General features: G+C 40.0%; 1 protein-coding gene across 1 annotated transcript in view; it reads left to right on the top strand.

Annotated features, from left to right (window-relative positions):
- The window catches only part of LOC101850742 (endothelial PAS domain-containing protein 1), a gene marked incomplete at its 5' end in the record, with an annotated part of 34,773 nt that extends 21,306 nt beyond the window's left edge, over nucleotides 1–13,467 (top strand). Inside the window, 7 exon segments of the mRNA XM_013086214.2 lie at nucleotides 206–243; nucleotides 1,384–1,476; nucleotides 2,444–2,574; nucleotides 3,101–3,324; nucleotides 4,102–4,385; nucleotides 4,698–4,852; nucleotides 6,738–13,467. Of these exon segments, the coding sequence (XP_012941668.1) occupies nucleotides 206–243; nucleotides 1,384–1,476; nucleotides 2,444–2,574; nucleotides 3,101–3,324; nucleotides 4,102–4,385; nucleotides 4,698–4,852; nucleotides 6,738–6,890 (1,078 nt within the window).
- Between the last annotated feature and the right edge of the window lie 8,472 nt (nucleotides 13,468–21,939).

Raw genomic sequence — 21,939 nt, 5'->3', positions numbered from 1 at the left:
GAAGAGAGAGAGAGAGAAAGAGAGAGAGTGTGTGTGTGTGTGTGTGTGTGTGTGGAGAAGGCCTACTTTGTGCCTCCAAAGATGAAGGGATCTGTCAGATGTGAGTTTTTGAGGAGTGAGTGGAGGAGAGAGAAGGAGGGAAGGGAGAGGAAGGGGGAAAGTGAGAGAGAAAGTGTTTGTGTGTGTGTGTATGTGTGGAGAAGGTCTACTTTGTGCCTCCAGAGATGAAGGGATCTGTCAGATGTGAGTTTTTGAGGAGTGAGTGGAGGAGAGAGAAGGAGGGAAGGGAAGGGAAGAGAGAAAGTCAGAGAGAGAGAGAGAGAAAGTGTGTGTGTATTTGCGTGTGTGCATGTGTTATGAATTCTTGTTGTATTATTCTCTCTCCTCCTCTCTCTCTCTCTCTCTCTCTCTCTCTCTCTCTCTCTCTCTCTCTCTCTCAAATCTCTCGCTCTCAAATCTCTCGCTCTCTTTGTGTGTGCCTGTGTGTATTTGTAGATGTGTCTGAATGTATTCTACTAAGTTTTTTCTTTCCATACATAAGTGAGGTTTTCATTCAGTCGTAAAGTCTAAGATAGTCATGAACAACAACTTTCTGCTTACCTTCCTAAGACTCATATCATTTACATTGATACTTGTTGGAGAACATTTTCTCGCACTCTGGTATACTGACAAGATTGCACTCTGCCCACCCATGTAGAAGCATGTGCACACCAACAAAAACTCAGAGAGCCACATGCGCATGCTGAACAGACGTCACTCTCATAAAAATCCAATCAGAAAAAAAAGCACATCTACAGATAGAGAGACAAAGGTGTTAAATTCTTGCAATTTCACCCAGATCCACGCCCGTTTCCTGTACACGTGTTCTGAATCTGTCCATTGTGATTTTTTCCCCTTGAGTTTTACAGTGAGAGAGACGTTTCTGTTTGTCCAGCCATATTTTGTATTCCCTCCTTCCCCCCCCCCGAGAAATGCTACTAATGGAAGTGTCTTTACCAAAGGGAGGATATTAACATGCTCTTATGTACAGTAGAATTGTTGTAAATGGGCTGATTTTTCAATGTCATGCTCATACTGTGTCGGAACAACAAGGGGGAACTGCTGCTTTTCTTTCCTCATCCTTACCATCATCATTTTCCTCTTCTTGTTTTGTATGTTTTTTCACTCTCTTGTGAACTGCTATTTCCGGGGTGCCTTGATAGTCGAAGCAGACTTTGTGCTGTTGAGGCTAGAGAGGTGAGCAGAGCAAGCCTGATTCCCCCCTTGGACTTCTCTGTTGACATCCACCCCTTGGCGCTCGTATGACCTTATGCTGTTGCGAGAGCCTATAAAGCTTTACTAAGACTAAAACATATTTCGTAATTGTCTGTCTTTGTCCCACAGACCTGAACGACGAGCCAGAGGACCTGTCCTACCTGGCGCCCAATGCTGGAGAGGAGAGCGTGCCATTGTCCTTCTCTGCGTATGCTAATGACTGTACGTATCCTAATCTCTCTCATTTCAGTGATGGTAGAATTTTCACTCTGCCATATTTTTCTGTCTGTGCTTCTTTTTACTCTAGTTAGTTTTGTAAGAGTTTTACGGCGCTTGCAACTACATGCAGTCATATAAGAGCGCTCTTTTTACTTAAAGCAAAGCCAATGTTTGTGTAAACACATAGAGCTCATCTTGGGATGACTACTGGTTTTTTAAAATCTTTTTTTGGCTTTTTAGCTTTTCACCAATGTAAACTTACAAACCTGTAATGTAAATACGATGCCACTGTGTTGTTTGGCTTTGCCAAAATTTGAAAAAGCAAGTGAAGCATTTCTCGAGCATCAAGGTGCAACTTCAATATTTTGTTGGGTTTTTTTTAATCAGATTTTTTGCCAGATTTAAGAAGTGTTAAAATGATCTAGACTGTAAAATGCAGGTGGAACAATGTATTCTGCACAGTGCATTGCAAGGTGCCTGTGAATAAAAATGACACAGACCTAACCGATGTATTACGGGAAGTGAACTGTGGGCAGAGGAGTATGAAGAGCCATAAAACTGAAAATGAAAGTAAAATTAGTTAACCAAGCCCTTTGTATTAAAGATTTTGTGGGTTGAATAAGTCAAAAGCCAATTGCATTTCCTGGAACAGATTCTTTACTTCTATTGCTTTATAGATATGTAAAAGGGCAATTTTTTGGGGGGGGTTTTCTTTTAGATTTGGTAGTTTTCAGATTTTTCCCTTTTAGGAGGCAATGACTCATTTAAGACATGACATTTGCGATGAGTCGGTTCTTTTGACATAATGATTGCATATGAAAAGGACAATATGTCTCCAGTAAAAGGAGTTTATTATCCGAGTTTGCCAATGTTTGAGAGGCATCAGTAAAGTGATCAGCTCTTTAGGACTTGCACAAAACATAAACTCTTTGCCTTGTGTTTTCCCACCACGCCGCGCCCCTCCTCACAGTTCTGCTGTCGCCTGCGGTGGAGAAATGCGTGCTGAAGAGAGAGCCAGGGACAGGGGCCAGCACTCCGGACTTGTGCTACCGTAAGGACGCCTCCCCAGCCTCCATGATGTCCTCCAACACCTCCTCCAGGGTAAGAAGCGTTTCCGTGAGACAGATCCGCTTATTTTGAATAGTCCGATATTATGAAGTAGCATGTCTCACATGTCTTAGAGACTTATATATCAATGGTCTAGTGGTTAAGTTGTTGGGCTCAAAATTTAAAGGTCATGGGTTATGTTCTTGGGAAAGGCACTTTACTGGAATTTGCCCGACTTCACCCAGGAGAGAATGGGTACCCGGCTAAAGACAGTGAAAGGTCTTCTCAGTTTGTTAGCATTTGAGGGTTTAATCTGCTGCTTGCACTGGATGCTTCCAAGGAAGCAGAAGATGTTTCTTTGTGTTCCAAGGTATGTTGGGGTAACAGTAATTGTAAAGAGCACAGAGCTTACAGTAGAGCATGAATGTGCATGATGTAAATAGTATTATGAACTTGGATTTTTTTTAAAATTTATAACTTGGAAAGAAGTTAATATGACTGTCATTTCTTTGTACCCTGACGTCTTCATATAAGTTACAATCATTAAAATCATCTTGCACTCCCCTGATTTCCCTCCCAGATTGCCAGTCCTGACGACTACCTGAGCATGGCAGTGCCCGATGACGTGGAGTCCATGGACAAGTTTTTCCAGTCCATCAAGACCAGTGAGCAGGAGCAGGACATAGAGGACATTGACTTTGACATGAGGGCGCCCTACATCCCCATGGACGGTGACGAGGACCTGGGCCTGCTGCCCCCGTCTTCCAACGTCCTCTTTAATCTGTCCACGGACATCAACCCTGGGTAAGGATGTGGTTCATGTATGTTGCAGAGTTTGTACAGGTCTTGGAAAACTGGAAAACTTTTGGAATTTTAGGAAAACTGCAAAATTCTTTAGAAAAACAAATTTTTAACTAGATCTATTGCAAAAATATTTCCTCGAAGTTTAGAAGACCTTGACTTTACGCATTCTGGAGTGAAACATAATGTGCATTTTTGCATTACGAAATGACACGTTATTTGTCTTAGAAAAAAGAAATCTGGTCTTGAAAACTTTTGGAAAAGTCTTGGGGAAAAAAATCTCCTGCGCAGTATGAACCCTGATGTTGGTGTGCTAGAACTTTATTTCGACAAAATTCTGTCGGGGGGGGGGGGGGGGGGGTTTAAAATTTATTTACCATTATAGATAGGTGGCTGCTGTGGACATCGTCTGAGATATGGTCACCTGACAAAGTCAACAGATAGTTAGAAATAAAGTCTTTTTTTTGTATTTTTCTATTTCATTTCCATCAAAATTGTTGTTAATCAAAAGAGCTTATTGCATTGATCGAACGTACACATTTAGTCTGAGGATTGGTTGACGAATAACTTAAGTAGCAGGTAACCACTATGAGCAGGTTTTTTGGCCTGAGTTATTAAGACAATGACTGATCGGGGCCACGTAGGATAGGGAGACTATGGAAAGGTTAAAAATTTGAGGAAAAAATATGAGGGTGTCCCAGAACAGCAGCCTTCAGTACATATACAGGTGACAACAAAGACAGGTTTGACTGCATTTTTGTCTTATATGTCCCCCACCAGGCTGTTTGGACGCACTGAGTCTGTGTTTGAACCCAAGCAGTCGCTGTTTGACGAGGAACCGGAGGCAACGGCGAAGCGCAGCGTGCGCGACATGCTAGGGGGCAGCACGGCGGTGGCCTCCATCGAGCAGCCCCCGGACACCATGTACCTCCAGCTCAAACGGCCTCTAGACATGAACAGCCTTGAAAAGGGGCCGCCCAACTTCAAGGTGCTGCGGCTGGACCAGGTGGGAGGAGTTCCAGCCAGCCCCGGCAGCATCAGTCCCCTCCAGGAGGCACAGCCTGGTCAGTCCATGATTGTCCGTGTGTGATGATTGTTTGATGATTGTATGTGGTCAGTCCATGATTGTGTCTGATAATCGTCTGTGTGTGGTCAGTCCATGATTGTCCGTGTGTGGTTAGTTCATGATTGTGTCTGATGATTAAAACTAAAAACACCTATCGTCCTGATCCCTCCTCCTTCTTTTTTCATATTTGTTACTCTCTTGCGACACATCTAATCTTCCGCACTTGTATATGACCTTATAGTGTTTGCAAGTGCCGTAAAACTCTTACTGAAACTCACACTCAAACTCAAACTAAACCTAAACCTTCCAGGACCAGTCAACAGCAGCAACAAGGACAGCGTGCTGTTGAACCTGCTGCTGCGCGGAGAGGACAGAAACTACGGCTACAAAGTGAGCAACGTTGCCAGTGTTGCTGCAGCCGCTGCTGCTATCCAAGCTAGCAACAAGGCGAGCGTCCCGCCCGAGGTGAGTGACAGTTGTGTTATGGGGTAAAGAGGAGGGAGGGAGGGGGCTCTCGTGGCCTAGAGGTTAAGGTGTTCGCCTCTTGTTCAAAGGTCCCGGGTTCGAATCCTGGTAGCGACGAAAAAAATGTTCTTCTCTAAAATTTGTCGGGGGCTCTCATGGACTAGAGGTTAAGGTGTTCGTCTCTCATTCAAAGGTCCCGGATTCGAATCCTGGTAGCGACGAAAAAAATGTTCTTCTCTAAAATTTGTCTCCTTTCACATATCCTTTCCTACTGCCCTCTAATGATGTTTTGTCGTCTGCTTTTGTCTCCACTTTCTGCCCCCACCCCCTCACCTCCTTTGCCCCCTCCTCTGGGCTTCTGACTCTTTCTGCAGCCTTTCCACTGCTACTCCCTGGCTCCTTCTTACTGCTGTCTTTCAGCCACACCCCTGATCTTCTGGTAGAAAAGATCTACACCTAGCTTTCTTGTAAAGATCCCTTGGTTATCTAAAATTGATAAGAGTAGGCTTCAGCCGCCACCCGAGCAAAATTCCAAATTTCCTACTAACTAAAAATGTTTAATGTGGATTGCGCTCATATGACCTTATGCAGTTGCGAGCGCCGTAAAGCCCTTACCAAGAAAAAAAAGAGAGGAAGGTGGAGGGTAGGGGGGGTTGCACTGATGACAAGCCTAGCAGCCTACATGCGTGTGTATTGTTGGAAAGGAAATAGGTGTTGTGTGAGTGTGTATGTAATTCAGGGGGGAGTGGGTTTGGAGGGGGGGGGGGGGTGGGATGGGTGTGAATTAATTACACCAACAAGTTGAACTTCCTGCCTGAAGTGAATAATGACAGTTGAATGGTCTGAAATTCCGATTATTAAGACATTTGTGACAGGACACTGTGAAGTCAGGCACTGGTCATGAGGAGTTACTGGTGTAATCTTGAAGCTTGTTTATTTGTCTTGCTCTTGATGAAAAAAATACTCATCTTGAATAGAAATCGAGATATTTGTGATTGAAGGAGGTGGTGGTGATCGCCCACTGTCGGAGAAAAATAGAAGTGAGAATACAGCCGCCAAAGTTCAGGTGGAAAAGTGTCTGTTGTTTTGATTTCATTATTTTGACAAGCTCCTGGAATTCGCCACAGTGCCTCTCATTTTCACCTTTTTTTTTTTTTTTTCACAAGTTATAACTTGGGTGCTCTGTCTTTTTTACATTTTCTCAAAATGACAAAAAATGACATAGGCAGCAACAATATTATTGCAGTGCGAGTCTTTGTATGCCTATGTGGGTGCTTGGCGGCTCCTTCTTTTCTATACAGCATCTATCGTCCTTATTTCTCGTCCTTACTTTTTAAAAGTTTTAGTAGAGGTTTTACAGCGCTCGCAACTGCACAAGGTCATATGAGCGCCAGAAGATTAGAGGTGTTACAAGAGAGTAACAAACATAAAAAAGAAGAAGGGGAGATAAGGACGATAGATGTTTCATAGGAAAGAAGAAGCAAACCACACCAGAGCACCTGCCAACCACCCACTCCTTACTTTTTGTGTTTGCTACATTCTTGTAGTGGGTGGTTGGTGGGTGCTTTGGTGTGGTTTGCTTCTTCATTTCTATCAAACATCTATCGTCTTTTTCTCATTTCCTTCTTTTTTTATTTGTTACTCTCTTGTAACACCTCTACTATTCGGCACTTTATGACCTTCTTGTGTTGCAAGTGCCATAAAACACTTACTTAAACTAAACTCTCTTGTAGCATCTCTGGTCTTTGGCACTTATATGACCTTATTTTGTTGCAAGTGCCATAAATACGGTAAAGCACTCTCTAAAACATACTTGATTTGTGTGTTTATAAAGTTGTGGTTTGATTATAACGTACATGACCTGTTTCTACCCTCCCATCGTCAGGTCCTTCGCTCCCATCTCCTGCCCAACCTGACCAGGCACGACTGCGAGGTCAACGCTCCGGCCCCGGCCGCCAATCTTCTACAGGGGAGAGAACTTCTGCGGGCTCTGGACGTGATGCCTGCCAAATCGCAGGCCAGAGTGGGTCACCGCTGAGAGTTGCACTGCGCTCACACACACACGGGCAACTCTCTCGTTTTTTCTGATGGGAGGGTTCCCCTCTCAGACTTACAAGATGAATTGCAGTGTGTTTTGAGAATTTTGTTTTCTCTGGCAGTTTTGTCCTCTCACGTTTCAGATCTTCACACACACTTTCCTAGTGTATTGATGTCATCACACAAAAAGCGCAGAATTTATTGTAACACAAGGCTTAGTCCCGAGTTGCATGGCACAGGACATCCGAGTAAAATGCGTTATAGTCTTACATTACATTTGTACAGGACACAGAGTGACATGAAGTAGCCTATGCTAGGTTTACATTGTAAATGGAAAGACAGGCCCTCCTTCCATGACAGAGATGGAACTTTGGATCTCTCTCATGCATACTTGGCCTCATACACACACACACGCACACACACTCTTTCATACACGTGCAGGCGTACAAATTCACATTCTCGAAAAGGCATTGATGGAAACACAATAGTGAAATTCTGCTTTTGTTGTTTTAAGATAAATTGATAATTCTTGTGCATTTTTAGCTTTTGAAAGTCTTGCTTTTGGAGAAATATAATTTTTTCTTTTTTTTTTATGTTGCCTAAGAATAGATTAGCACGGTTTTAACAGAGAGCATAAAAATCCAAACATTTTGTCTGTATCTGGCCGTGCTCACACAAAAGGGGTCCTAGGTGCTTCTGTAGTTCCTTTCTTAAACTTTAATTTTGATTATTTAAGTTTTTTCAAGAGTTTAGAAGTTTGCGCTGGTTTTTAAAGTTTTGTTTTCTTTTTCAATAATATATACTGTGTTGGAGCTGTCCCATATTCCCAGTTAATTTCTAAAAGTGTTTGCATGCTGTGGTCAATGTGCATTGGCTGATGCTAATTGTCATGCTGTCATTATTTGATGACATAATTAACACACAGTTGTTGTTTTTTTAATGTGAAGTGTTTGGGCATTGTTCAGTTTTTATGTACTGTATTTATCAAGAATTTCAATCATTCTTCCTTAGCTCCCCCCCCCCCCCCCCCAAAAAAAAAAACCAGTTGTCCTACTCCCCTTTCATTCTAATGTTTAGTGCATTACACTTGTGTATTTTATGAGGCCACCTTGCTTTCTCTAGCGGTCTGTTTGTTGACGTAGGTGACTAGTTGTTATTTTCATTACATGTTTCTATTTGAATAGCCTCAACACACTTGTGCCCTTCTGACATGATATTAGTAAAATATTACTCTTACACGTCGGTAGTTGCTTGGCCTATCGTGTCAGCCACACATTATTCCCAGCTAGTGTTTATGTACTCCACAGTCGCTCCCTCCCACTTAATATACACTAATATAAAAAAAAAGATGTGGTTTTTTTTTCATTGTGGAGAAGTCCACAAAAGAAAAAAAAAACACTTGGAAAAAAAAAATAGTTGTCCTACTCTTTAACGGTCTTTTAGAACAATATATTAATCAGGGGTATTATATCATTCTTTTTATTAACATTCATTCAGCAGATGTTCTATTCTTTATTATCTGTGCTCAGATTGTTGTAGCCATTATTGTTTCATCAGTCAGTCTTTATATTTTCCCTCAACTGAATACAAAAGATTTTTCATCAGATGAACAGCTTCCATGTAACAAAATGTTGTAGAGGAAAAGAAAGGGTCTACTTGTTTTTTCATTTATTATCATGCATTTGTGAACATTTTGAAAATGGAAATAGTTTTGTTGGACAGACTAGCCGACTTGTTCTTAGACGGACTATTTGGCTACATATGCTGGAATTTTTTGCTGGTCAAACAACATTTTCTGTAAAAGGAGTAATTTGAACGGTGGAAAAAACATAAAAAGTACATAGTGACTTTTAAGTTGTACTATGGGTGGAGAATTAGATGTACAATCTGAAACCAACACTTTCCCCACTGAGACCTCTATTGTCAAAGATAATAGATTTCATCATGTACAGGAGCCTGCTAGAACTGTTCCAGAAAGTTCCTGGCACTGTTCAAAGTGTGTAGTAAGCTTTGGCTGACCATGACACTGTGGTCCTTGGATGGACACCCACGGGAGACGATCACAGAACTTTTCGCACAAATCTCATCCTCCTCCCTTGCCGACACGCCTCAGTGTAGAGCACCTTCCCCCAGGGGAGGGATGGCAGTGCTGATTGTATAACATTGTACACTACCTGTGCCCTCATCTGCTTTTTAGTTAAAGAGAGGACTGGTGGTAATGGCAGATTTTTTACACAAATTTTGTATAAAATTTGCGGGAGGGGAGGGGGTTGGGTGTTCTTTAAAGACTTTTTTTAGGACTGAGTTTAACTGAGTTTTTAATAATCATTTTTTAACCGTACAGGGTTATAGTCTTGATACACCATTTAGTACATGACTAAATCAAAGTAAACTCCCTCTTTCTTAGAGGGTTTTTGTTTATTGCTACTCAGTGAATATTTTTGTATCATTCAGTTTTTCAGTTTTTGTTTATGGGAGATAAACGTTGTCTTCCTGTATTCAGGGACTAGTCATTAGGCTGTGCTTTTCGACTTTTTTATTTTCAGCTGGTTATGATTAGTTCCTAGTGCATTTCTGTAGGCTGAATTGCTTGATAAAAAAAAATATCAATTGTTTACGTGTAGAATTTTTCTTGTAAAAATATCCCATTAACAAAAATATAGCTACTGCCTTTCCTCCCCCTGATGGGAACAATTATTTTTTTGAGCCAGGGTTCTATACTTGTCTATTATATTCCAATGTTTTGTGAATGGAGTTTTCACACTTGCATTAGCCTTTGACTGTGTTTGTGTGTGTGTGTGTGAGTGTGTCACAAATGTAGGAAAGAGTGGGCCTGTAGAAGCTGCTCTTCTCCACCAACGTTACCCCATGTGGTATTGTTACATTTTATTTTCCTTACAATTTCTGTTTGCGTGGAAGGTTGAGCCCCCCAGTGCAATTTATTTCCTCTTCTTTGAGATTTCTTTGAATTAGATTCTCATACATTTGATAGTAACAGCCAAAAAGTACAGAAGACTGCAATTGTTCTCAGACTTGAAGTTCTTGTACTCTTTCATGTTACTCTACACTGTACCATTAACCCGGTTCATGTTAGGTCATTGATATTTTTGTAAGCTAACTTTTTTTTCCAGTCCAGTGAAGATAGATCTTTTTTCTGTCACTTTTTATCTTATTCTATGTCACATTTTCTTCATTTTAAAGTGTGAACCATAACGTCTAGAGCATAGTAGGCCTAAGTGCTTAGAGATGATTGTGCTTATAGTTATAGAGATAGAATTTAGTTCAAGTAGAGTCAAAGTAGTTTATCACAACATAGTTGCGAAGTTTGTTACTCGTCTCTCTACTTTTAGGCTAATTCTGATGTAACTGGAAAATACATGGAGTTTGGGGTGGGTTTTTTTACATACTGTCAGAGAATCTGATGATTTATGAACCAAGAACTCATATATTGGTGTTCATGTTATAACTAGATCATATATTATACTCTGTCTCTCACATTCTACCTGTTTTCTTTCATGATACTTTGACTAAGAGATAGATAGTTGAAACATGTGAATGTTTTTCCTTTTATGTGGAGTGATTTTATAGTTGAGAGAGGGGTTGTTGTTTTTTTTATATAGTTTCGGGATTTTTTGTGTGTGAGGTTTGAGTGTAATGGGGACAGGCTTGTTTTGAGAATTTTGTTTTCTTAATTTGTTTTAGGAATGTTTCATTTTCTATGGCCTGAGAAGTTACTGTTCATCCAGTTGTTGCTTTTCTCACTTTTGGTAGGTGTTTTTTTGCTTTCTGCAGATGTAGACAAAGGGAACATATTTGTATAATATTATATTATAATGTTTTTCCCCCAGTTGCACTCTTCTTAGTGTGAAATAAATTTCCTGTGCAGGTAGTGTTTGCTAGGCATACGTTCTGATTAAACAGAGGGGGTAAGGGGAGTGCCAGAAAGTCTGGTAATGCGTCTCTAAGGGTCATTTTGAAACAGCTTCGGTTTACTTAGATACTGTGGTAACCAAATGTGCACACTACTTCATGCTGCTATTTTTATATGTCTGGTTTATCAGTCTTGAGAATTTGTAAGAGTTAAGATTTGTTCAATTCGCAGCACATAGGCCTATTGTTCAATATTTGAACAGAATTAAGTAGGCCTATTACATAACGCGTTATTTTGACATTTTTGAAGGGATGGAGTTGACCGTCATTAGGCTACTTGGTCATGATGTACATAAGTTAACTGTGATTTCGTCTTTTGTCCAGCAAAATAATTCAAAAAGATTTTTGGGAGTTTTCATATACTATTATGGCTGAGGAGGTTCTTGTGCTCCTAGCTGTAGTTTTCTTATGAACTGTGGCCATATGATCTATAGAGTAGGAACCGGGGGGGGGGGGGAAGGAAATTATTCTCAGATCACCTAAATGTATAAACAATTATCTGTACATAACTAAGATATGACTTCTTCATAAGTAGAATTTTATGCTTCTGGTTGGGGGGGGGGGGGTAAGAACGATAGTGTTTAGTTATCTTTGCAGGTTATGAAGTTTTGAAAAAGGAAGTTTTCTTCCTTCCTTTTTTCCCTCAGTACATCAGCGCTGGAGAGTGGAAAAATACACCAACTTGGTGCGAAAATGTTTTTTGTGGGTCACCTATTTTGTTCTAGACAAACTTGTTACAAAAATTTGCTTAAGTTTCATGATTCTATCAAGGACTGCTCATCTCTCTTTCTATATATAGAGACAAATGATTTGAAACAAAGAGCTCAGAATGGAAACATGTTCAACTACTGCCACTTTTGAGTTAAGGAAACAGCTTCTGGGGTTAAATTGCAGACTGCCTTACTTGTCCGATAAGATGAAAAGTTATTGAGGCTCAAAGAATTGTGGAGTTGTCATTGAATAAACAACATTTTGCATGCAGCTATAATTATGTTTCAGAGACAGAATTACAAAGAGCAGATAATGCTTTGGTAACTATTTACTTGTATATCGATTTACATACAATACGATACATACCTATATATACATGTTATACATAATAATGCACTGTGTCTTGCTGATTTTCCCATCGTAGTATGTGCATTTGTTTTATGGTCATTCATTGTCATGCTCTGTGATTGTGATTCGTTTCATACTTCTGAGCTTACTTCTTTTACTGTTGTGCATGACAATTCTCTTTTTTTTTAAATATTATTTTTGTGGCATTTCATGTACGGTATTCTCTTGATAAGCAAAATAATTTTCTGTGTTCTCTCTTTCCGTTTTCATACTGCTGAATAAAAATGTTTTAAAAAAAAAAATGCTCAGAAAAGGGTGAAAGAATCACATTTTTATGTTTATGAAAAGGCAAAAAAAAAAAAGAAAAGTATAAAAAATTCCACTTGTGTGAAGAAACCAAAAAAAATGACAGGATACTCCCTGCCTGCAACTGTAAATAGATATATATGTTTTGCTTTGCGTCCGATTTGGCATCTGGAGACATTATCATTTATTTTTTTTTACCCATCTTGTCACATGGTCAGAAAATAGGAACCTGATTTCCATTTCAGCCATATGCTACTCATTTGCCATGGGGCAATATGCCAATATTCACTTACTATTCTTCAGAGTTGTACCAGTGTCTCTATGATCATTTTCTGTTTAATAATTCACCTAGTACTTTAATGGAGAATGTTTCCTTTTGTTGCTTCTGATCATAGGGTAACCAAGAATAGATGTTTTGACAAATGCATCTTAAAAATGGTCCAGTTGATACATATGTAATCAGATAAGTGACAGTTTTGTTTACTCAGTTTTTGAAAAGTCTTTTCAGCTTCATGATACATTTAAAAACTCACTTTAACATTGTCAATGATGTTTGGAACAATGCTAAGAAAAAACTCCCAGCACAGATAATAAATAGGAAAATGATTTTCTGAATTTCTACTCTTTTTAAATGACTTTTTTTTTATATGCAAAGGTTACCTCAACAAGCGACATATGTTTTGCTGTTCCTGATATATTTCAAGATGGGTTTTTAACTTGAAGTTGGGGCTGGTTTCGTTTTGGCAGAAAAACTTTTGCTTTTAGGAAACTCTTCAGAACAAATTTCCCGTCTTTGTTGTACGCCAATGTTTGTTGTAATATTTTAATTGGATTTTTAAGAAAAACTAAGAACATACCACCGATGACTTTCATCGCACACAAAAAACAGCTCCTGGTATTGTGTATGTATCACTTTAATGTGGTGTGCTTTTGAACATGGCGATAGTTTTTTTTAATGAATCAGTGTTGTTACATTCATTTCAGTTGGGTTATTTTTTTTTTTCTCCCATTCTCACTTTTTCCATTTTTTTTCATTTCTCGTGTCCTAACTGCATTGCCCAGAGCAGCAGCCCGCGTTGACCCACCGCAAGTGAGGGAGGAGGGAGAGGGCAGCAGATTGGACCCACATATCAGAGACTGGCCCGCCAGAACTGCCAAATCATATGTACATACGGAATGTCTTGTTTTTTAGTCACTCGGAGTGATTGTCCTGTGCCTTCAACGTTGTTCAAGTAGATTATTTTAGTCATTCAGCAAATAAACGTTTAAAAAAAAGAAAAAAATTCGAGTACCTTTATCTTTTATTTTATTGTTTTGTTGGGGTTTGTTTCGGGTTGGGTTGTTTGTTTGTTGTTGTTTTTTTTTTGTTTTTTCCCCTAGATTGAAAAGAAGGGTTCACCAATTTCTGTGGTTCAGAGGGTCGCAGCGGCTTGCAGAAGATGAGAGTTTAATTCGTGTGTGTCTGTCTGCCGATATTATTATGTCAATGACCCGTGGGGGGGGTGACTCACATCTAATTCAAAAACCGCAGCAACACTTGATCATTGTCACCCGTGAAAGATGGTAGGTTTAACTCAACATCTGAGACGCCGATCCATCCGCACACGCCGCGCCTTTTGCTGTTGCCAGAACAGTCTTCAACGTCACCAGAAAAACAGACGTGAAATGTTCTGGCTACAACAGATACGTCTGACGTCTGGAAACATACCACATGCCGTGGCATGAATAATATGTAACACACAGTATAAACGAACTTCGGAAGGACAGAAAGGTTATGACCAACCGCGGAGAATGTCGAGCCGCAGAGGTACATTCGTTGTCTTCGTCGTCACCAAGCCTATACATAACATAGTGTGCGCGACCACTGATGTGTGATACACGGGGGCCAACAATAGGCCCTACACTGGCGATGACTCTCTCTCTCTCTCTCTCTCTCTCTCTCTCTCTCTCTCTCTCTCTCTCTCTCTCTCTCTCTCTCTCTCTCTCTCACTCGTCTCTCTCTCTCACACACACACACACTCTCTCTCTCTCTCTCTCTCTCTCTCTCTCTCTCTCTCTCTCTCTCTCTCTCTCTCTCTCTCTCTCTCTCTCTCTCTCTCTCTCCCTGGCCCGTTATAAAAACATTCGTTCTGATCTAGTGTCTTTTTCTTCTCTTTTTCCCTGTGCTGAAGCGAGTTTTACCGTACTTGCAACACAATAAAGTCATGTAAGTGCTGTAGATGGAGGTATTAAAAAAGAGTACTTACTTGGATGGAGAATTCAGGCTCCATGCCATAGCTGCTTCACCGTCCTCTCCAGGATCCATGAAAGGGTCTGCCTGCGAAGAAAGTCACACCAAACAGAAGGAGGAGAAGACAATGAAGAAATTTGATAGGAATGAAAGAGCAAACCTCAGGCTAGCACGTCCCGCCAGCACACCCACTTCTACATTTTAACAAATAATAGCAGAACAGTGTCTTTAGAAATTAATGGCGGCCTTACTGTACATGTGCCTTGTTGTGTAAGTAATTTCAGTTTGGTGGGAACTAAGTCTGAACTTTTCTCGGGTGACTGCCGAAGCCTACTCATCGATTTTAGGACCACCGATTTTTTTTTTGATTTTTTTTTTGGGGGGGGGGGCGGTGAACTTTTCTCGGGTGACTGCCGAAGCCTACTCATCGATTTTAGGACCACCGATTTTTTTTTTTATTTGATTTTTTTTGGGGGGGGGGGCAGAAAGGGGAGATGAAAACCGATAACAGAATATACACACACACACACATTACTCTGTACATTTTTATAGATCTAAATAGATGAACAGTATCTTTTTTTTTTTTAAAGAGGGTGGCAATACTGTACCGCCCGTGTTGTGTGTTTGGTTTTTTTTGTTTTTGTAAAGTGTTTTACGGCGCTCGCAACTGCATAAGGTCATATGAGCGCGCGGGACACACCTAATATTTTTCAGTTGGTAGGAAATTTTGAATTTTGCCCGGGTGGCCGCCGAAGCCTACTCTTATCGATTATAGACCACCAAGGGATCTTTAACGTGCGCAACTTGCACACGGGCCCTCCGAGATTTTTCGCCCTTGTCCGAGAAGGCTAGGTGTAGATCTTTCCTACCAGAAGATCAGGGGTGTGGCAGAAAGACAGCAGTAAGGAGGAGCCAAGGAGTAGCAGTAGAAAGGCTGCAGAAAGAGTCAGGAGCCCAGAGGAGGGGGCAAAGGAGGTGAGAGGGTGGGGGCAGAAAGTGGAAAGAAAGCAGACAACAGAACATTGCTAGAGAGCAGGAAAGGAGGTGAAAGGAGACAATTTTAGAGAAGAACATTTTTCGGTCGCTACCCGGATTCGAACCCGGGACCTTTGAATGAGCGGCCAACACCTTAACCTCTAGGCCACGAGAGCCCCCGTGTTGTGTGTAAAAGTAGAAGCTTTGACTTGACTGCAGACGTGCAAAGCACCGGGTGACCTTGATACACATTTCTTCAACATTGACCATCAAATAAATCATAAAATTGCTAAAATTTACATAATAATGCTTAAAATCAGATTCCTCGTGAGCTACTTTGCTTATTTTGAGACGGTAATTCCAAATTATGAAATTAATTTTTACCTGCGATAATTATTTTTTACATTTTGAGCCCTAAGTTAAATCCAGAGTAGTGGCAAATTTTAAAGTGATTCTACGCCACAGCGCGTCTCGCCAAAATCTGATCGCACGTAAAATATCAATCAGCGCTTGATTTCTCGACCCAGTCTCCAAGCCATCGTCCAATCGTCCAAACTTTGTACCATTTTGTGGTTACATCTAACAATTTGTCGTATGTTCGATAGATCGTTCAGTTTTTGTACAATTTATCGTTGCGTGTAACCGGGGCTTTAGACTTGATGACAGTAATTATAATAGCGCACATCCACGCTCTAGTCTACAGCATGCTCTATGCGCTTTACAACTCTAACAATAATGAAAATAATGATGATAATGATGATGATAATTTTGATGATAATAATAATAATAACAATAGCAATAATAATAATAACAACAATAATAATAATAATAATAATAATGATGATAATAATAATAATAACAATAATAATAATAATAATAATAATAATAATAATAATAATAATAATAATAATAATAATAATAATAATAATAATAATAATAATAATAATTGCTTTTCAATAGCGCACATCCACACATACTATATATGCGCATTACAATTTATTATTACACAAGCACACCCTGGAACATAACTCAGAAACATCCTCACTTTCCCTTCCCGAGAAGCATTCAGTCACATTCAGTGCAAGCTGCGAATTTCCCGGGCTCAAACACAAACAAACTAGCTCTCGTGGTAGAGAAGTTAAGGTGTTCGTCTCTTATTCAATATGGGGTTCGAATCCGGATGGCGACCGAAAATTTTCTCTTTACACATCATTTCCTGCTCTCTGACAATGTTCTGTCGTCTGCTTTCGTCTCCACTTTCTGCCCCTACCCCCTCACCTCCTTTCCCTACGCAGTTGCGAGCGCCGTAAAACCTTACTAAAATATATTTTTTTAAAGAAAAAAAAGCACCTCCTTTGCCCCCTTCTCTGGGCTCCTGCATGACTCTTTCTGCAGCCTTTCTACTGCTTCTCCTTGGCTCCTTCGTACTGCTGTCTTTCAGCCCTAGGAGTGACTATATATGAATAGTTACTCCAAGTTTCAGTCACTCCCCTGATCTTATAATGTAGTAGGAAAGATCTACACATAACCTTTTAGAACGAAGGCGAAAAACCTCGCAGGTCCCGTGTGCTAGTTGCCCACTTTGAAGATCCCTTGGTGGTCTAAAATCGATGCAGGCTTCGTCCGCCACCCAGGCAAAATTAAGAATTTCTTACCAACTGAAAATGTTTTATATGTATATTATATTACAAACTAGCAAGATCTTCCGCTGTCTATAGCCGGGTCACGACGTCACGATGATGATTTACATAACTTGAGGGCTGCAAGTGAAGATTTAAACTAGTCAATATAACCATGGACGACATTCTTTTCGGTATAGAAATGGGAGCATTTTGGGCTACTCAGAGGGTTGTTTTGTTTGTTGTTTTTTAATGGGTTTTTTTTTTTTTAACAAAAGATAAATATTTTAAAATATTGGGGGGAGTTTCTTTTCTTTCAGTTCACCGCTGTTTAGGGATTAACTGTGTTTAGTTCACGCCAACTCCACTTTATATACATACACCACACACAAACACACACACACACACACACACACACACACACAAACACACAAACTGACACACACGCACACACACAACTTTTTATTTCTTCCTTGTCTTTTTTGTACTTGATGTTACTCTCCAATAACACAACTAACTAATCTTCAGCATTTACATGACCTAAGTAAAACTCTTAATTTAAAATAAAACATGCGACTTCAAGGGAGGGGGGAATGGGTTGTGATCTGGCATGTATGTTTGTTTGTTTATTTAAGTACATGTAAAGAGAAGCACATCGACACAATAATGGCCATTTATTGCTGGGGTAAAAGTAAGACAGACAGACAGAAACAATAGAGTATAGAGGGAAAGTACAAAAGTACTACAAGTGGCAGTGAGGCCCTCTATCCACCCGTACACATGGCATGTCTGTGCCAAGAGATGTCAACGGTCGCGGAAAGGAGGTAAAATTCAAGGGGCTACCCAGTTTGTCATAATTACAACACTTTAACACTGTAGTTGTAACAAAGTTTTTTATTCTCCACCTTCAAATTGGTGGTGTTGAGATAGTCCCTCTAAAATGCCAATTCAGCTTGTGTTGTTCAATATTTCTTCCTTTTTGTATTCAAATCAAAGCAAATAACTCTGTAGGGCCTACAGTTTCAACAATAAATGTTCTTTCGTTAAAATCAATTGAAAAATAAAATTCAATTCTTGCAATCAATCAATCATTCATTTACTCTTTTTGAGAGTGTAAGTAATAACTTCCATCATGTACGGCAAAGTCGAGGTGGGGTGAGCCTGTGACAAACTGAGCCTGTGACAAACTGGGCCTGTGACAAACTGGGCTTGTGACAAACTGGGCTTGTGACAAACTGGGCCTGTGACAAACTGGTATGCTTCCAAAGTTCAAGCCTGTGCACAGAGAGAATAGTTCTGTGCCTCTTTCTTGAAATTTCTGTCTGACTGCCGGTGCTCCATCTCGTAAATTCAAAATGTCCAAGCATTTTTTTTCTTTTTTTTTTTGCCATTCACATCTACTCATCGTTATTGATCTAAACTGGGTAAACTTCATGGGTCCCAAACTTCATTCACTAGGACGGTAGCCTACGCTTTATGCATTCACCACTGTGTAGCCTATATATATGTAGGCCTATATGACTATATGAGGTGGGCAGTTGTGAAATGTGATGCTCCAACTGAAATAACATCTCAGCAAGCAGCTGTGTCCGTCCTCTTCAGTGTGAGCATATGGTCATTGGTGGATGCTCAGGTGTTGAAAACTATTTTTGTTTTCAATATTTCTACATGATTATCCAACATAATTGGTGGCCAGGGAAAATCGATCTCTTTATTCTTTTTCACATTTCAAACTGACTCTGCAATGTGGAAGCCCCCTAACTTTTCCTTCACGCCACGATTTAATTAAGTGTTACGAATACCTGAATTTTAATCTTTGACCAGCTACGTGGAGCATACTTCAGATTATGAGCTGTGCGGAGCTCAAAGCTGGGAAACACACGTTAAAGTTAAAGTTAAAAAAAAACACACAAATATTTACAGTCGAGCACGGATATCTCGAACGCGTTGGGAATTGACAAATAATGTTCAAGAAACCCGTAATCCACATAAACTACCGCGATAACGAAAAACAAGAGAAAATTTCTGAAAATACATGTAGTTGTGAATAGAATCAAGGGAAGTAACTGTGACAGTATAATACTAATAGTCCTAAGATAAAACACTGCTGTCGCAATGAAAAGTAGGCTACCTGGTATTAATTATAAAAGAAAGGATAGTGTGCTCAGTGCTCACAGTTATGCTGATGAGCCCTTTTCTCACTCCTAAAGTTTCTTACACTTTGTGTGTCGGCGTAGGCAATAATTTCTAGATAATAAACATTCGGAAAAACATAAAATGCGGATTTGTATCACTGATGTTATGATGAATGATGATATTATACATGTGTGTCATAGATGTCACTGACTACTGGACACTGGACATCCCGTGAACGACATAGATAGATCGATCATGAGAGTATCGTTTCATGTATATTATTTCGACGGCTCAGTTCAAGATACCTGTATGCCACATTTCTCTAAAAGTCGACCTTTTTGCTTTCCTGTCTTCTTTTTTAAAGTTTGTTACTCTTTTGTAACACCTCTAATCTTCGGCACTTATATGACCTTATTGTGTTGCAAGTGCCATAAAACTCTTACTAAAACTAAAAGCTTTCCTGTGGCCACAGATCTTTCTTCATCATATGATAGATCTATCTTTTCCAAGTGAAGATCGGGACTGTAAAATTTCACTTATTAAGTTATTTACTACAGTCCGATCTTCACAACAAAATGATGTTTGACGGAGCAAGATCTACGGCCACTAAAAAGCACAAAAAGTCGATTTTAAAAAAATATGGCTTAGTAACCCTAGCATTTCTTTTTTTAAATGTTTATTTTGGAAAAACGAGAGACACGGGACCTCCTTAGGTACTAGCTAGGACTCTTTGACATTGTAAGCGGGTGTCAAGCTGCACCAAGTTGAAAAAAATAACAGTTTTTTTTGGTTTAGTTTGCTGTAGATTTATTTACTTGTTGTTCGAGCAGAAATCTAACACGAACTCGCAGTATAAATTTGCTTTCCATTATATCTGCTTTGCTATATGACATGATATGTCACTGGTTGGTACATGTATTTCTTCTGTCTATGCTTTGGTAATGACCTGGGGTTTTGTTTTTTGGGGTTTTTCTTTTTTGTTTCTTTCTTTTTTTTTGGGGGGGGGGGGTAATTATTTTACGGTTCTCACAACTGCATAATGGCCATATGAGCGCGCGGGACACACTAAACATTTTCAGTTGGTAGGAAATTTTGAATTTTGCCCCAGTGGAGGCCGAAGTCTACCTTATCGAGTTTGGACCACCAATGGATCTTTAACGTTCGCAACTTGCACAAAGGACCTCCGAGACTTTTCGCCGTTATCCGAGAAGTCTAGGTGTTCAATCTTACAACCCATAAGATCAGGGATGTGGCTGAAAGACAGCAGTAAGTTAAGGAGTCAAGGAATAGCAGTAGAAAGGCTGCAGAAAGAGTCAGGAGCCCAGAGGAGGGGACAAAGGAGGTGAGAGGGTGGGGTGGGGGGGGCAGTGGAGACGAAAGCAGAGGACAGAACATTGCTAGAGAGCAGGAATGAATGAATGTGAAAGGAGAACATTTTAGTGAAAAAAGTTTTCCTTCGCTATCCGGATTTGAACCCAGGACCTATTGACTATTGAATGAGGGTGAGAGGCAGACACCTTAACTTTAACCTTTAGACCACAAGAGCCCCCGGTCATGACCTTCAAGAGTGGTATCTCAGACAAAAGCTTTAGTAACACCGTCAGCTGCTACTACTACTTCTACTAAAGTAGTACATTGTAGCTGACATTGTTAATACACATGTACAGTTTTCTGACAGAAAAATGGATGAAAGATACGAAATTGATAAACTAAGTGGTCAAATTCAACAACCCTCTGTACTTGGGGATCGTTCTAGAATTTTGGCTGTGTGCCTTTGTAGCAAGGAGGAGGTTCACATTTATGTAAAAAAAAAAATTTTTTTTAAAAGAGAGAGAGGATGTTTGGGCAAACAGAAGCACATCGACACAAAAACAGTCATTTAGTGAAAGGAAACGGTAAGAGTAAGACAGACAGAAATAACAGAAGGAAAGAAAAGAAACAGACCATTCCAGTAGCACCCTCAAACTCTAAACTACCCGTTCAGTTGATCATGCTACCACAAAGCTTTCGTCGCTGTTGTTGTTCAAGTTCACCGGCAGCAAGAAGAAAAAAGGAAAATGACAAAGTAGGATCTATCTGACATAGGCCAATCCACCATCCCCTGAAAATAAAACTTCCCAAAGAATCAAACAAGATCCAAGAACTTTCCCTCACAGACTCGAACCCAGGTCCCTAGAATCATAATCAGCGTCTAGTGTCTTGTTAAGTGAGGTGAAGTTAAAGCTTTACTTATTGATCAGTTCATAACATAATAATACATGTAGACTGAATTTACACAGAGTATAGCCCAGCTCAAAGTAAGTAAGCTGCTATGTACTTCACAGTTTATAATTTATTACAGGCACTATTATCATACCCTGCGGGTACTATCATCATTATCCTGACAGATCCAATACCATTCAGAAATCTTCTCCACTTCCAGTGAAGGATTCAATGGGAGCTGCCATTTCACAGACACTGTAACTAATCCAAACAAACTGACATCTTTTACTGTCTCGATTGGGTACCTGCTCCCACCTGGGTGCACAGGAAAAGTTGTGTTAAGGGTATTTCTCAAAATGCAAAGTCAGGCCCAAACTGGGTATCGTTCATGAACCGTTGCAGTTGCCAGTCCAACAGCTTGTCCTCCCCACTATTGATTCCACATTGTCAAAGAGTATGTGTTTCCCTCACAACAAGTACATACAAGATCTTCTAGGTTCTTCAAAGGCAAACTAGGAAAAGCAAAAAACAGAAGAGTAGTCTAAAATGCATAAATGAATTCAGTCAAAACACACAAAAAACACCAACAAAAA

Source organism: Aplysia californica, unplaced genomic scaffold, assembly GCF_000002075.1.
Source record: "Aplysia californica isolate F4 #8 unplaced genomic scaffold, AplCal3.0 scaffold00444, whole genome shotgun sequence".
NCBI lineage: Eukaryota > Metazoa > Mollusca > Gastropoda > Aplysiida > Aplysiidae > Aplysia > Aplysia californica.
Note: the sequence above shows the minus strand (reverse complement) of the source record. Positions and strands in the feature narration are given on the sequence as shown.